Here is a 17,604-nt window from a genome sequence, read left to right on the forward strand (position 1 = left end):
AGACCCTGATGTTGCGAAAGATTGAAGGGAGGAGAAGGGGACAACAGAGGATGAGACGGTTGGATGGCATCACTGACTCAATGGACGTGAGTTTGGGTAAACTCTGGGAGTTGGTGATGGACAGGGAGGCCTGGCGTGCTGAGGTTCATGGGGTTGCAAAGAGTAGGACATGACTGAGCGACTGAACTCAACTGAACTGATTCTCTGACTTCATAACTCCCTTTAAAAAATTCATTCTATAGATAAATTTCCATAAGACATGTACAAGAATGTTCACTGAATTATTGTGTATAATAGCAAAAAAGAAACTGAAAACCAAATCCCTACCAACAAAGCAATGGTTAAATAAATTACAGACAGCCATACAATAATGGAATGCTATTGCCAAATTCAAACTTAAACTGAAGAAAGTAGGGAAAACCACTAGATCATTCAGGTATGACCTAAATCAAATCCCTTACAATTATACAGTGGAAGTGACAAATAGATTCAAGGGATTAGATCTGATAGAGTGCCTGAAGAACTATGGATGAGGTTTGTGACACTGTACAGGAGGCAGGGATCAAGACCATCCACAAGGAAAAGAAATGCAAAAAGGCAAAATCATTGTCTGAGGAGGCTTTACAAATAGCTGTGAATAGAAGAGAAGTGAAAGGTAAAGGAGAAAAGGAAAGATATACCCATTTGAATGCAGAATTCCAAAGAATATTAAGGAGAGATAAGAAAACCTTCCTCAGTGATCAATGCAAAGAAATAGAGGAAAAGAATAGAATGGGAAAGTTTAGAGGTCTCTTCAAGAAAATGAGAGATACCAAGGGAACATTTCATGCAAAGACAGGCTCAATAAAAGACAGAAATGGCATGGACCTAACAGAAGCAGAAGATATTAAGAAGAGGTGGCAAGAATACACAGAAGAACTGTATAAAAAAGTACTTCATGACCCAGATAATCATGACAGTGTGATCACCAATCTAGAGCCAGACATCCTGGAATGTGAAGTCAAGTGGGCCTTATGAAGCATCGCTATGAACAAAGCTACTGGAGGTGATGGAATTCCAGGTGAGCTATTTCAAATCCTAAAAGATGATGCTATGAAAGTGCTGCACTCAATATGCCAGCAAATTTGGAAAACTCAGCAGTGGCCACAGGACTGGAAAAGGTCAGTTTTCATTCCAATCCCAAAGAAAGGCAATCCCAAAGAATGCTCAAACTACCGCACAACTGTACTCACTTCACCCACTAGTAAAGTAATGCTCAAAATTCTCCAAGCCAGGCTTCAGCAGTTTGTGAACAGTGAACTTCCAGATGTTCAAGCTAGATTTAGCAAAGGCAGAGGAGTCAGAGATCAAATTGCCAACATTCTCTGGATCATCAAAAAAGCAAGAGAGTTCCAGAAAATATCTACTTCTGCTTTATTGACTATGCCAAAGCCTTTGACTGTGTGGATCACAACAAACTGTGAAAAATTCTGAACGAGATGGGAATACCAGACCACCTGACTTGCCTCTTGAGAAACCTGTATGCAGGTCAGGAAGCAACAGAACTGAACATGGAACAAGACTGGTTCCAAATAGGGAAAAGAGTACATCAAGGCTGTGTATTGTCACCCTGCTTATTTAACTTATATGCAGAGTACATATGAGAAATGCTAGGCTGGATGAAGCAGAAACTGGAGTCAAGATTTCTGGGAGGAATATCAATAACCTCAGATATGCAGATGACACCACCCTTAGGGCAGAAAGTGGAGAAGATCTAAAGACCCTCTTGATGAAAGTGAAAAAGGAGAGTGAAAAAGTTGGCTTAGAACTCAACATTCAGAAAACGAAGATCATGGCATCTGGTCCCATCACTTCATGGCAAATAGATGGGGAAACAGTTGAAACAGTGACAGACTTTATTTTTTTGGGCTCCAAAATCACTGCAGATGGTGACTGCAGCCATGAAATTAAAAGACACCTGCTCTTTGGAAGAAAAGCTATGATGAATCTAGACAGCATATTAAAAAGTAGAGACACTACTTTGCCGACAAAGGTCCATCTAGTCAAAGCTATGGTTTTTCCAGTAGTCATGTATGGATGTGAGAGCTGGATTATAAAGAAAACTGAACACTGAAGAATGATGCTTTTGAATTGTGATGTTGGAGAAGACTCTTGAGGGTCCCATGGACTGCAAGGAGATCCAACCAGTCCATCCTAAAGGAAATCAGTCCTGAATATTTGTTGGAAGGACTGATACTGAAGTTGAAACTCCAGTACTTTGGCCACCTGATGCAAAGAACTGACTCATTGGAAAAGACCCTGATGCTCGGAAAGACTGAAGGCAGGAGGAGAAGGGGACGACAGAGGATGAGATGGTTGGATGGCATCACTGACTCTATGGACATGAGTTTGAGTAGGCTCCAGGAGTTGGGTGATGGATAGGAAGGCCTGGCATGCTGCAGTCCATGGGGTCACAGAGAGCTGGACACGACTGAGCGATGGAACTGAACTGAGCAGACAGCAGATGCTTAATAGTCACTGCTCTTATTAGAATTAAACATGAGAGAAATATTCTTCCACTTCCCAGAATCTTTATATAATTAATTCCCATAACTTCAGCCCCAGCTAGAGACTACGGAGACAACCTAACATTCTGGACTCTATGCACAACAACACACGCAAGATGAATCCCGTTAGTTTCTTACCCGAGAGCAGCACTGAATGGCCAGCCTAAGATGGCCCCAGCGGCTACTCCAAGCACAGCAAAGGAAGTTTTGTCCATATACCAGCCAGTCATGGCTATCAAGGTAGTGTACATACAGAAGCTGCTAGGAAGGAACGCTGCAAGACAAAAAAAATGAAAAAAGGAGGGAAAGAGACAAGGGATTGAGATATACTAGGTATCAATTATTAAAAATGAACCTGCATTGCAAAATGTCAATAACCAAGAACATACTTTGAGCAATGCTATATTAGAAACGAGGAGTAGGGGGTACTCTTTTGCCCCGTTCTGATGCCTATGTCAGAAGCTTTCTCTATCTCCTTTATACTTTAATAAAACTTTATTACACAAAAGCTCTGAGCGATCCAGCCTCGTCTCTGGCCCCGGATTGAATTCATCTCCTCCAGAGGCCAAGAATCCCGCGTCTCATCGTTCAGTAACAACCTTTCATCTTGGGGGCTCGTCCGGGATCCTTCAGGACAAGATGGGCCTGACAATCTATGTGGGCCTACTTCTGCTGACTCCAGAAATCCTGAGTCTGCCATTTGATCCTCAAGACAATGCCTTCCTGTCCTGGGCTCACTCCTATGCTGCATTCCACAATCGGTCTAACTGCTGGGTCTGCAGAGCACTCCCCTCTTCATCAGTGGAAGGCGTCCCATGGTGGACATCTCTACTTCAAGGAAAGGACTTTCTCCAAGTCTGCAAATACCTTCAACAATCGCATGTGATGCCTCTTCTTAAACTGATGACATCTAACAACCTTAAGATGGACTGATGTAACTATGCACATAATATGACTTTTCATTTTGATTTTAACTTGGTTTAATGACTATTTTGCCTTACATCTGTAACTGTATAATGGGGTTTCCTAACCGTCTAAAAGCTTTTAATTTACAAATAGTTGTCCGAGCTCCTATGAGTGCCACAGCCTCCTCCAACTATTACTTGGAGCCCCTGGATCAGAAATCCTCACTATGAGGATTAGGAGAATATGTTGCCTCACCAATTTAGGGACAACGCCCCTTGTCAGCTCGGAAGCAGTTATGGAATGAGAACGACGCCCCTTTTCCCTAGGCAACATAATTCTCCTAAAAGAAAAGGGGGGAATGAGAGAGTCATTTCCTAGGCAGGTTGATAAGAAGTCTGGGGGTCCCCAAGGAGAGAGAGGTCTGGGATATTCAAGGAGGAAGAAAGGACAAACTTTTACTTTTTTCCCTCTACATTCCTTAGGATTATATAACAATAACGTATCCTGCCTGAGGACAGTCTTTGGATTAACCCTCTGGCTAATTCTGTTATCTTAAAACATAAATTATGGGAGAAGGTCTGGTCTTTACAAGGATGTATCCTGCCTGAGGACAATCTTTGGATTAAACCTTCTGGCCAACTCTGTTATCTTAAAACGTAAATTATGGGAGTGGGTCTAGTGAGGTCTTTGCAGCCTCCAGACATTCTTTGGATTCATTGGAGAGTATATAACTCCATTGCTAATACTAGCAAAGGGGGTACTCTTTTGCCCCCTTCTGATGCCTATGTCAGAAGCTTTCTCTATCTCCTTTATACTTTAATAAAACTTTATTACACACAAAAAAAAAAAAAAGAAAAAAAAGAAATGAGGAGTAAAGTGATTCTCCTTTAAAAAAAAAAAGTTCAACAATTTTCTTATTTTCTCACTCCTGTTTTTTTAATGTACCAGCATGTCCCCCAGTTATACAATGTCAACCATGCCATTTATCTCCTGGCCTGTATTCCAATTCTAAAACTTACAAGATTCCAGGTTCCCGAGGAATACCCTCAGGTTTTATTTCCAAGCAGGAAATATGCTTTGAGAAATTTAGAGCCATTGGGGCTTCCTTAGTGGCTCAGTGGTAAAGAATTCGCCTGCCAATGCAGGGAACATGGGTTCGAGCCGTAGTCAGGAAGATCCCACATGCTGCAGAGCAACTAAGCCTGCGCGCCACAACTACTGAGCCTGTGCCCTGGAGCCCGGGACCTGCAACTACTGAAGCCCTCACGCCCTAGGGCCTGCGTTCCACAAGAAGATAAGCCCGCACGATGAGAAGCCGGCGTCCTAACTAGAGAGGAGCCCCTGCTCGTCGCAACTAGAGAAAAGCCTGTGCAGCAAGAAAGACCCAGCACAGCCGAAATAAATAAAATAAATTTAGAGCCATTGTTAACAATCTGTTTCGGAGGACGTTAATCCTCTGATAGTCTTCTGAGACTGTCCAAGCAGCAGCCTGTTCCCCAGCAGAGCGCTCAGAAGCCTTCTGAAGAGCCACATCTGTTAGACGGCCGCACTGCTCTGCGTCCTGCATAGGCAGTTAGGCCTTTAGATGTCCTCCTGGTTCTTTCATCACACAACTTTCTTGTGGCACACAGCAGAGGAATGACCACCTTCAGGGTCTCTGAGACAGTAACATTTCATCCAAGCATTTCTATTAATGCTGCATGAAAATGCAGACTGCTTCTCCCTGCTGTTAGGGCCTCACCGAGCACCAGGTAAGACAACTCAGCACCAGCTCCAACAAGAACCACAGTGGACAGGCAGTATGGTTTAAGAAACTCAGCAAGCCATACCTATGGCCGATTCATACTGATGTATGGCATCACAATATTGTACAGTAATTATCCTCCAATTAAAATAAATGAATGAATTAAAAAAAAACTCAGCAAAGGGTTCAGATGGTCTATATCAAAGGATGCCTTTAAGTTATCGATACCTTAACATCCTCAACTGAAGTTATAAAACTAAAGATACTCCCAGGCATCTCCCTCATATAAGAATCCATTTTAGGACTAGCAAAATAACTAAAAACATATGTGAAGTACACCCTTCCCAGACAAATGCTAAACAACACTGACATCATCCCAAGCAGCTGACTCCAGCGCCAAGGGGAGCAGAGGAACCTGAGGTCTCTGCCTGTTCATAGGTCAGAACATAATCTCATTTAGGCTATCAAAGCTATTCAGGTATGAGGCCTGAGGTCTCTGCAGAACATGGATTAAGATACAGTCATTGAAGGAAAAGTAAGTATATATCAATACTTTTACACTAGATACTATTTTTGTGTATATTTACTGTGTGTACTAGATTTTGGTACATACAAGTCAAAATTAAAGTTCAGATAATTACATCTAGTAACTAAAGTTTTCTGGGTAATTGCGAACGGGCTACCTTTTAGGAACAGGTCACTCTGGCGCAGGTCAAAAAACACAAAGGTTCAATGGCAGCACAGTTGGAAAGTCACCACTCTACATTAAGGATTTTATTCTAAATTTCCAGAAGCTTACTGTAAAAAAAATCCAATAGAAGATGTGTACTTTTATGGCATCTATGCCAAGTAACTGGTATAAAATAGAACCATCAAGACCAGGGTCTTTTAAACCATGCTAAGTCATTTCAGTCGTGTTTGACTCTTTTGTGATCCTATGGACTGTAGCCCGCCAGGCTCCTATGTCCATGGGATTCTCCAGGCAAGAACACTGAAGTGGGTTGCCATTTCCTTCTCCAGGGCATCTTCCCAACCCAAGGATCAAACCTGTGTCTCTCATGTCTCCTGCACTGGCAGGTGGGTTCTTTACCACTAGTGCCACCTGGGAAGTCCTTGAGCAAAATAAAATATTTTTTCCTTCTGCTAATAGCAAAGAAAGGCAGTGGATGATTATGTTTCACAGCCTTGCAGTGATAAAAAATATACAATAATGTAAAAGAGAGCAACTTGATGAAAATAACAGCTCTGCTACTGCTAAGTCACCTCAGTTGTGTCCGACTCTGTGCGACCCCATCCCTGGGATTCTCCAGGCAACCACACTGGAGTGGGTTGCCATTTCCTTCTCCAATGCATAAAAGTGAAAAGTTAAAATGAAGTCGCTCAGTCATGTCTGACTCTTTGAGACCCCATGGACTGCAGCCTACCAGGCTCCTCCGTCCATGGGATTTTCCAGGCAAGAGTTCTGGAGTGGGGTGCCACTGCCTTCTCCAAATAACAGCTTTACCACTTATGAATTCTTTGACTTTTGGCAAGTCATTTCACCTTTCTAAGTTTCAGTGTGCTTACTTGCAAAAATGAGAAAACATTTATCTGGCTTTTATCATAGGATTGTTATAAAGGTCAATCAAGGTCATGAAGATAATCCCCCGTGTGCATGCTCAAGTTGTGTCCAACTCTCCACAACCTTATGGGATATAGCCCCCCAGGCTCCTCTGTCCGTGGGATTTCTCAGACAAGAATAGTGGAGTGGGTTACCATCTCCTCCTCCAGGAGATCTTCCTGACCCAAGGATCTAACCCACGTCTCTTGTGTCTCCTGCACCAGCAGGCGGGTTCTTTACCACTGAGCCACCTGGGCAGATCATAGGACTCTGGAAGTTACTGACGTGTTGTACAAATATAACCTACATCTGGACAAGTTCTTCTGTTTGATGCAACTGCAAAATGTCAGTGAACCTTTTATGCCCTCACCTGCTCTTTTACTTACCTGATGACGAGCAAAACATGCCAGTGCTGAGAACCAAGAAGGCTAGCATCATTCGACTCACGTGCAGCCCAAACTTCTTACACACAGCCCTAGGGGGAAGGCAAAGACTATCAACACGGCAGACCTTCGGGAAATTTCAACTTAAAGCACAGAGACAGGCCTGCATCACAGAGAACGCTGAAGATCTGAAGTCAAAGACAGGACTGTCTCAACAGGTCTGTTAGCAATTTCATGTGCATAAACATTCTTATTCCTTATGCAGGAGAGAAGCTCTGTACCTAAGAGGAAACGTATACTTTCTATAGATTACGTCTACAGAATAGTCTATGCTAGATTACGTCTAACATCAATAGGAAAACAGCCTGGTGTAATGGAAAAATAACAGACCTCACATGGACACAGGTTACAATCTTGGCCCTTCCACTCACTAGCAGAGGCACCCTAGTCTAGTAACATCTCTGTAACACTCCTCATCTGTTAAATGAGGATACTGATAATACTTACTGCATAAGGTTTCTGTGAAGACAATGCATGGCAAAGGACTCAGAAGAGTGCCAGGCACAGAGCTGCTCAACAGAGGGCAATTTATCAGAAAAGAAGACTAGGGGGCACACCAAAGTTTTAATAAATGGTTATCTAAGTCAACGTTCCTCAAGAAATCATATACTTCCTTTAACTTCTGTCTTATATGTCTTTTCAACCCGGTAAAGAAAACATCAGCAGAGGTGATTATTGCTTCATTTAGTCAATATTTGTTCAGACATAACCATGTGTTAACTCTCCTTGCTCAGGTTCTTAACTGCATCACAGAGCTTCTTTCTGAAATAATTTTGTTTCTCCCTTAATATATCTTTTAGAAAGTTCTTTGTAGTAAGGATCTGTTCATGGTAAATTCTGGGTTTTGATATTTTTTTCATTTTGTCAGAAAAGCCTTTATTTAGCTCTTGGTCTTAAAAGGTGATTTAGCTGAATCACTTTAGGATGACAGTCATTTTCTCACAGAACTTTGAACATATTTTTTGTCTTCTGGCTCTTAAGAAGGCTTTTGTTGGTCTAACTGCCTGACATTTCTTTGTAGGATTTATATTAGTCCTGTCGACCTGTAAGGTCATCTTTGCTCTTGGTTTCACACAGTATCCCGAATTACTCTTTATTTACCCAGCTCAGGACATTAGGCTTCCTGAATTGTGGATCAGTGTCCTTTCTCCTTTGATTCTGGAAAATTCTTAGCTATTACTTCTCTGAATACTGCCTCTCCATATTCTCTAAGCTTCTAGATCTGATAAGATATAAATCAGATCTTTCAACTCTACCACATGCATTTTTTATCCTCTCACCCTTTTTTTTTCTTCTGTCACTCTGTATTGCATTCTTAGTAATTTCTTCAGATTAATCTTCTAGTTTATTTATTAGAAGTGTCTAATCAAGAGAACAGACCTGTGGACACAGTGCGGGGTTGGTGGGTAAGGAGAGGGTGGGATGAATAGAGAGAGTAGCATGGAAACATAAGCACTATCATGTGCAAAATAGGTAACAGTGGTAATCTGCTATATGACTTAGGGAGCTCAAGCTGGTGCTCCATGACAAACTAGAGGGATGGGATGGGGTGGGAGGTGGGAGGGAGGTTCTAGAGGGAGGCGATGTATGTATACCTATGGCTAATTCATGTTGATGTATGGCAGAAACCAACACAATATTTTAAAGCAACCATCCTTCAATTAAAAATAAATATTAAAAAAAATTTTTTTTTAAAAAGAAATGTCTAATCAGTTGTATACCCTGATGCTAGAAAGACTGAGGGCTGGAGGAGAAGCAGGCGACAGAGGATGAGATAGTTGGATGACATCACCAACTCAATGGGCATGAAATTGAACAAACTCTGGGAGATGGTGAAGGACAGGGAAGCCTGGTATATGCTGGTTGCAAGGAGTCGGACACGACTTAGTGACTGAACAAGTCAGTTGTTTCAACTATCCACTGAATTTTACATACCAATGATTATATTTTTAATTCTAGAAGTTCTGTGTGGTTCTTTTTCAACTCTGCCTGGTCATTTTTGTAGTCTCATTCATTCCTTTATCTTTTTTATTTCACTGTGGTAAGAACACCTAAGATAAGATCTACCCTCTTAACAGATATTTAAATGTAAAACACAGCGCTGTATCAATAGGCAGAATGTTGTACAGCAGATCAGCAGATCTCTCGAGCTAATTCGTATCACATAAGTGAAATCTTACACCCACTTGATTAGCAACTTCCTGTTTCCATCAGCCCCCAATCTTGGCAGCCACAAGTCTATCCCTTCCTTTGCTTCCATGAGTTCAACCATTTTAGATACCTCGTGAAAGGGGAACTGTGCAATATTTGCTCCTCTGTGGCGAGTTATTTCACTCAGCACAATATCCTCAAGGCTCACCCATGTTGTCATATCTTTAGGATTTCCTTCTTTTTTTTTTTTTAATTTTTTTTTCAATTAATCAATTTATTCATTATTTTATATTTGGCTGTGCTAGATCTTTGTTGGTGCGTGGACTTTCTCTCATTGCAGCAAGCAGGGGCTACTCTAGAGTTGAGGTGTGAGGGCTTCTCATTGCAGCAGCTTCTCTTGTTGCAGATCAGGGCACCTGAGCTTCAGTAGTATCAACTCACGTGTTCTAGATCACAGGCTCAGTAGTTGTGGCACATGGGCTCAGCCGACCACAGCACATGGGATCTTCTCAGAGCAGGTATCAAACCCGTGTTCCCTGTGTTGGCAGGCAGATTCTTAACCACTGGGGTACCAGGGAAGTCCTTCTTTTTGAAGACTCAATAATATTCCTTGGTATGTATATGCTACATCCCCCCCACCCCATTCACCTGTCAATAGATATTTAGGGTGTTTCCAATGTTGGCTACTGTGAATAACACTGCAATGAATACTGGAATGGTAGCTCTATTTTTAGGGCTTTAAGGAACCTCCACACTGTTCTCTGGGGCTTCCCTGGTGGCTCAGCTGGTAAATAACCTGCCTGCAATGCAGGAAACAAGAGACGTGTGTTTGATCCCCGGGTTGGGAAGATCCCCTGTTGAATGAAACAGCAATCCACTTCAGTATTCTTGCCTGGAAAATTCCATGGACAGAGAAGTCTGGCAGGCTACAGTCCAGGGAGTCACAGAGAGTCAGACACAACTGAATGCAGGCATGCATGCGCGCGCGCACACACACACACACACACACACACACACCGTTCTCCATAGTAGCTACACCAATTTACATTCCCACCAACAGTGGAGGAAGGTTCCCTCTCTCCTACACCCTCTCCAGCATTTATAATTTGTAGACTTTGTGATGATGGCCATTTTGACCAGTGTGAAGTGATACCTCATTGTACTTCTGATTTGCATTTCTCTAATGATTAGCAATGTGGAGCATCTTTTCACATGCTTATCAGCTATCTGTATGTCTTCTTTGGAGAAATGTCTATTTAGGTCTTCTGCCCACTTTTTGACTGGGTTGCTTTTTTTGACTGGGTTGAGTTGTAGGAGCTGATTGTATATTTTGGAGATTAAGCCCTAGTTAGTCATATCATTTGCAAATATTTTCCCCCAGTCCGTAGTTTGTCTTTTCATTTTGCTTATGGTTTTCTCTGCTGTGCAAAAGTTTGTCTGTACAACACTGTAAATCAACTCTATTTCAATTTAAAACATAATAAAAAATTTTTTTGAAAACACTTATAAGTTTAAGGCCCCAACTGTTTATCTTTGCTTTTATTGCTATTGCCTTGGGAGAATGACCTAAGGAAACATTGGTACAATATGTGTCAGAGAATGTTTTACCTATGTTATCTTCTAGGAGTTTTATAGTGTTATATTTAAGTCTTTAAGTCATTTTGCATTTATTTTTAGTATGGTGTGTGAGAGTGTTCTAACTTCATTGAGCTATTAATATATGTGGCTGCCAGGTTTTCCAACACCCCTTGTTGAAGAGACTGTCTTTTCTCCGTTGTCTAATATATTCTTGCCTCCCTAGACAAAAGCCATTCTAACAGATATGAAATGATCTCCCTGTGGTTTTGATTTTTGTTTTCCTTATGACTAGTGTTAGTGCCATCTTTTCATATCCCTGTTGGCCATCTTATTAGGTTTCTCTAAACCACTGAGTTAAAAGAACTCCTTATACATTTTGGAAATGAACTTATCATATATGTGATCTGCAAATATTTTCTCCCATCCTGTAAGCTCCTTTCCACTCCATTGATTGTTTAATCCCTTATTTGTCTCTTGTTTTGTATGTTTTCAAGTCCCTATTTTATTTCTTTAAAAATATTAAATATAATTATTTTCTATTCCTATTTTAGTAATTCGTAATAAATGAAGTTTTGTAGGTCAGCTCTCTATTGATTATCTCTGCTGGCTCTCACTTATTCTCACCTGTTATTCTCACCTGTTCCCTTCTGTGCTTTGTCATTTATTTTTACTATAATCTGGTTCACTAGAGCTTTATCTATGGTAATTCTCTGGCAATTGGATTAAGAATCCACTTCTCTAGAGAAATTTTACTTTTTGACTTTGCAAGATGTCTGGAAAGGAAAGGAAAGTCAAGTCACTCAGTTGTGTCTGACTCTTGGTGATCTCATGGACTGTTGCCTACCAGGCTCCTCCGTCCATGGGATTTTCCAGGCAAGAGTACTGGAGTGAGTTGCCATTTCCTTCTCCAAAGGTGTCTGGGGACACTATTGTCGTTTAGTCACTAAGTCATGTCCACTCTTTGCGACCCATGGATTGCAGCAGGCCAGGCTTCCCTGTCCTTCACCATCTCCCGAAGTTTGTTCAAACTCATGTCCATTGAGTTGGTGATGTCATCTAACCATCTCATTCTCTGTCACTCTCTTCTTCTCCTGCCCCCAATCTTTCCCGGCATCAGGGTCTTTTCCAATGAGTCGACTCTGCACCAGGTGGCCAGAGTATTGGAGCTTCAGCTTCAGTCCTTCCAGTAAATATTCAGGGCTGATTTCCTTTAGGATTGACTGGTTTCATCTCCTTGTAATCCAAGGGACTCTCAAGAGTCTTCTCCAGCAGCACAATTGAAAAGCATCAATTTTTTGGTGCTCAGCCGTCTTTATGGCTCAACTCTCACATCCAGAAAAAACTACAAACCTTTGTCAGCAGAGTGATGTCTATGCTTTTTAATACACTGTGTAGGTTTGTCACAGCTTTTCTTTCAAGGAATACGCCCTGAAGAATTTACAATAAATTCTAAATTTGGGGCTTAGGAGACCATGCGGGTAATTTGAATTCACTACTGAATTCATATGAAGACCAACTTAAAGTTACAATCCTGAAAGGTAGCACTGGATTTATTTTTTTACTTTATTCTACCCAGAGTCAAGACCAACGAACTTTTTAATCTGACATTGTTGGCTGTTTTGCAATGGGAACACTTTAAGTAATGGTTATTAAGTACAAATACCTTTTAAAGCATTCTTAAAATAAGATGTTTGTTAGGTTTCATGCTAAAAAAAAAAAGTTGCTATTTTTATTACTGGGATACTTAAATACCTAATATTTTCACTAATATTCATTCAACCAGCAGTTACTCGGCGAAAGACAATCATACTGAGTACATCGTGAGTCTCACACCGGAAATAATTTCCTATCAGTTAAGCTCAAAAGGGAAAGAGAGACATCATGATTTATCTCTTAGGATCAAAAAAAGGCTCTACAAAATCCTACCAAATAAAGTACTACTCAAATATACACTTACGGAATTGAAATTATAATATGAAGATAGAGCATTTATCACCTCAGGATATTAGAAGTATCTCCTCCCAAAGGTTGGCTTTAAACAAAAAATTGCATTTTAAGATACAATATCAGAAGCTAGAAGAAAAATGCCTTCTATTTCTAAACACTGTTTCTACTATCGGAGAAATAACCTATGCTCAATTTGGCTTCCTTATAGCACTTTTAGAAGCAAAGTTTTTATACTCACTTGTAAAAGTAAAGTTCACATATACAGCTCACAAAAGCCAGCAGACATCGTAAAAAATAAAAGACAAGAATCTGAAAGAAACCCAGAACAAGAAAAGAGAAGTCATAGATACAAGTTAGAAAAACTCTTAAAAAGATGAAACCACTCTCATTTGTCAGTAATAACTATAAACTGGTATAATCCTTTTGAAAAGCAGTATGTGTCAAGAACCATGGACATTTTTGTACCTCCAAATTCAAGTATGGAAGTATATTTATTGACTGCTTCTATGACTTCAGCCCACAAAAGTAACTCAAAATATAGGAGGGGAGTTCGAGTCATAAAGACGTTAATTGCAGCTCTACTAATTTAGTAAAAACTATTTTAAAAGCTACAAAATGTTCAATTACAGGAAAATGGCTAAATTATGTTACATCTATTTCATGTTATATCTAATCATGACACAGATACCAAAGTTCATGGTTACAAAGACAGTGGAAAAATTCTTATCATATAAATCTCATTCACATGACAAGCATCTCTCAGACAATTATAATAATTGATTGCAATTATTATAAAATTGTAACAAAATACTAAATAAAAAAATATGTGATTTATACATTATAGTTATAGCTATAGAAATCAGAAGTACATGAAAAAAATAGAAAGAAATATAATAAAATGGTAAAAGTGGTGATCTCAGTCTAGTGAGACTTACATGCATATTCTTCCTCCTATCTTCCAAATGTCTGTAATGTGGTTTTATTAATTTTATGAATTAATACAAATTTTAAACATAAAAATAACAAAACCATATCAAATAGCTTTTCTACTACAGTATAACTAGTATGTTTAAGAAAAATGAATACCTCTGAATATAAGCACTACTTCAATATATTCTATGGTTAATATTACTGCATATAACTTAAAAGTACTTTCTCTTTTATCATTATAACCAAAAAACAAAATTCCAAAAAGAATCTAATCAAGTGATCAGCAAATGTCCAAATTCATTCATTAATTCAGCAACATACTGAAAACCTGCTATGCACTGATCACTCTTCTAGATGCTACTAGGAATACACATAATTTTAGTACAAAGTATCCCCATTTAAGGACTACTCATCTGGTTGGTGAGAGTACAAAAACATATTTGGAAAGTCAAAAACTAACACAAGATAATCAAAGAATTGTACTTTGGAACAGGACAATGATGCCCCTGTAGTTACTAATATTCAGCACAGTAACATGATGTCAGATCAGTGCAAAAAGACACAAAAAAGAAATGAAGTAAGTATAAGAATGGAACAGAAGAAACTAAATTCAATATGAACAGACGAAAGAGAATCCAAGAGATTCACTTGACAAACTGCTGACACTGATAAGGAAATTCAGTGAAATTGAGTTCAAAAAGCAAAAATCAACTGTCTTCCTCTATACCTGCAATGAAAGTGAAAGTAAGTCAGAGTTGCTCAGTTGTGTCTGACCTTTGCGACCCCATGGACTATACAGTCCATGGAATTCTTCAGGTCAGAATACTGGAGTGGGTAGCCTTTCCCTTCTTCAGGGGATCTTCCCAACCCAGGGATCAAACCCAGGTCTCCCACATTGCAGGTGGATTCTTTACCAGCTGAGCCACAAGGGAAGTCCAAGAATACTGGAGTGGGTAGCCTACCCTTCTCCCTCCCCAGGAATCAAACCAGGGTCTCCTGCATTGCAGGCGATTCTTTATCAACTGAGCTATGAGGAAAGCCCTACACCTGCAGTGAGTTCCTAAAAATATTACAGAAAACAAGATAACATCCATACCAGTAACAAAAAGTATAGAGAATCTAGGCATTATCCTAATCAAAGAATGGGTAAGCTTGACATGGATAAATTTTTTTTTTTGATACATTCTTTAAATTTTATTAAAAGACAACAGAAAAACGAGGTCCAGTGGTTAAGAATCCACCTTCCAATGCAGCAGATTCGGACTCAATCCCTGGTAGAGGAACTAAGATCCACATGCCATGGGGCAACTAACCCAAGCACTGCAACGTCTGAGCCCACGAGCTCTGTAATCCACTTGTCACAACTACAGAGAAGCCTGTGCATAGCAATGAATGCATGCCACAACTAACACCCAAGGTAGCCAAATAAATAAATCAATTAAATAATAAAGACACATAAAACCTGACTAAATGCTAAGTACATCACTTATATATAACAGGGATGGAATCATCTAACACTGTAAAAATATTCTCATGTGTGCACGCTTAGTCACTCAGGCATGTCCAACTCTTTGTGACTTCATGGACTGTAACTCACCAGGCTCCTCTTTCCATGGAATTCTCCAAACAAGAATACTAGAGGGGGCTGCCATTCCTTTCTCCAGGGATCTTCCCCACCCAGGGACTGAACCCGGGTCTCCTGCATTGCAGATGGATTCTTTACTGTCCAAGCCATCAGGAAAACCCATTGATTCTCATATTAACATGTAAATTCAATGCACCTCTAAGGAAAACCTGCCAGAATTTGGGAGGGGGAAAACTGATTCTAAAATTATTTTTACAATAAAATTTTAAAATGGATAAAGTGAAAAATTCATCAGCCACGCTACAAAGTCATAATAATAAAAACAATATGGTATTCTCTGACACACTAACCAGAGACATAGAACAAAAGGCCAGAGACATATATGCGAGTAAGATGTACAACAGAGATGGTAATAATGTTACAAACCAGAAGGAAGAGGAAGAATCAGCAGATGGTGCTGGAAAATCCAGTTCACCTTATAGCAAAAAATGAAGCTGAATCTTTCAACAATTTATACATTAAAAAAACCGGAATGGAGTGAAGCCTTATACGTGAGGGTTTCCCTGATGGCTAAGATGATAAAGACTAGGCCAGCAGTGCAGGAGACCCAAGTTCAATCCTCGGGTCAGGAAGATCCCCTGGAGAAGGAACGGCTGCCCTCTCCAGTATTCTTGCCTGGAGAACCCCATAGACAGAGGAGCCTGGCGGGCTGCAGTCCACAGGGTCGCAAAGACAGTCCACAGGGTCGCAAAGAGTCAGACACGACTGAGCAACTAAACATGCACGCTTATATGTGAAAGACACAATTACAAAGTTACTGTGAAGAAATACATAAGAATACCTTTATGATCTATGGTGAAGAATTTCTTTCAGAAAGGCCCCAAATCCACCAACTGTAAGTCAAAAACTAATTGGTTTGACTCTATCAGAACTAAAGAAAGGACTACAAAGTTAGTAAACAGGTGACAGTGTAGGAGAAAGGATTTCCAGCACCTAAAACCTACAAGGGGTTACTACTGAGAACTTCTACAAACCACAAGAGAAGATCAGAAAACTCCATTGAAAAACAGCCAAAGGGGCTTCCCTGGTGGCTCAGTGGTAAAGGATCCACCTGCCGAAGGAGGAGACGCGGGTTCAATTCCTGATCCAGGAGGATTCCACATGCCACGGAGCTACTCAGCCTCTGTGCCACAACTACCAAGCCTGGGCTGTAGAGCCCAGGAGCTGCAATTACTGAGGCCCGCGTGCCCTAGAGCCCTGCTCGGCAACAAGAGAAGCCACTGCATTGAGAAGCCTGCGCATTGCCGTTACAGAGTGGCCCCCGCTCTCCGCAACTACAAGAAAGCCCACACAGCAGTGAAGACCCGCCCACCACCGCTGAAAATAAGTAAACAAGTAATTCACAGGAAAACCAATCTGAATGACCGGTACATATACAAGGAAATTCTCCATCTTACTGTTTGTGAGAAAAATGCAATTAAAATGAGGAGCATCTCTCCATGGGTACCAAGCGGGGAGGGGATGGGGGGCAGATGAGTTGGGAGAATAGGATTGACACATATATACTATTATGTATAAAATAGGTAACTAATGAGAATCTACTATATAGCACAAGGAAGTCAGTGCTCTGTAGTGAGCTAAACGGGAAGGAAATCTTAAAAAGAGGGGATATATGTATACATATAGGTGATTCAGGGCTTTCCAGGTGGAGAGAGTGGTAAAGAATCTACCTGCCAATGCAGGAGGCATAAGAGAAGCCAGTTCGATCCGTGGGTCAGGAAGATCCCCTGGAGCAGCGCATGGCAATTCACTGCGGTATTCATGCCTGGAGAATCCCCATGAACAGAAGAACCAGGAGGGCTACAGTCTATAGGGTCGCAACGAATTGGACACAACTAAAGCAACTTAGCATGCACACACGCATAGCTGATTCACTTTGTGGTCTACAGAAACTAATAACACTGTAAAGCAACTATATTTCAATAAAAATTAATTTTAAAAAATGAGAAATATCTTACACACTTATGAGAGTCAGCAATATCAAGTGCTCAGGAGAAGTCAGGAACCTGAAATTCCAAACACTGTTGCAGGGAGTATAAAGCTGACTATCCATTCTGGAGAGCAATATGGCAGTGCTCCATGAAATTATGTAGTCCATGGATATATGCATGGGA

General features: G+C 40.5%; 1 protein-coding gene across 3 annotated transcripts in view; it reads right to left on the minus strand.

Annotated features, from left to right (window-relative positions):
- ALG9 (ALG9 alpha-1,2-mannosyltransferase) overlaps positions 1–17,604 on the minus strand; it is a 111,689-nt gene that overhangs the window by 87,918 nt on the left and 6,167 nt on the right. For all 3 annotated transcript variants that reach the window (XM_061144561.1, XM_061144579.1, XM_061144569.1), the window contains exons 4-6: positions 13,154–13,224; positions 7,183–7,271; positions 2,685–2,820 (exon numbers count right to left, since the gene is read on the minus strand). In XM_061144561.1, the coding sequence (XP_061000544.1) occupies positions 2,685–2,820; positions 7,183–7,271; positions 13,154–13,224 (296 nt within the window). The remainder of the gene's footprint in view (positions 1–2,684; positions 2,821–7,182; positions 7,272–13,153; positions 13,225–17,604) is intronic.

The sequence above is a fragment of the Dama dama genome, chromosome 1, assembly GCF_033118175.1.
Source record: "Dama dama isolate Ldn47 chromosome 1, ASM3311817v1, whole genome shotgun sequence".
NCBI classification, from domain to species: Eukaryota; Metazoa; Chordata; class Mammalia; order Artiodactyla; family Cervidae; genus Dama; species Dama dama.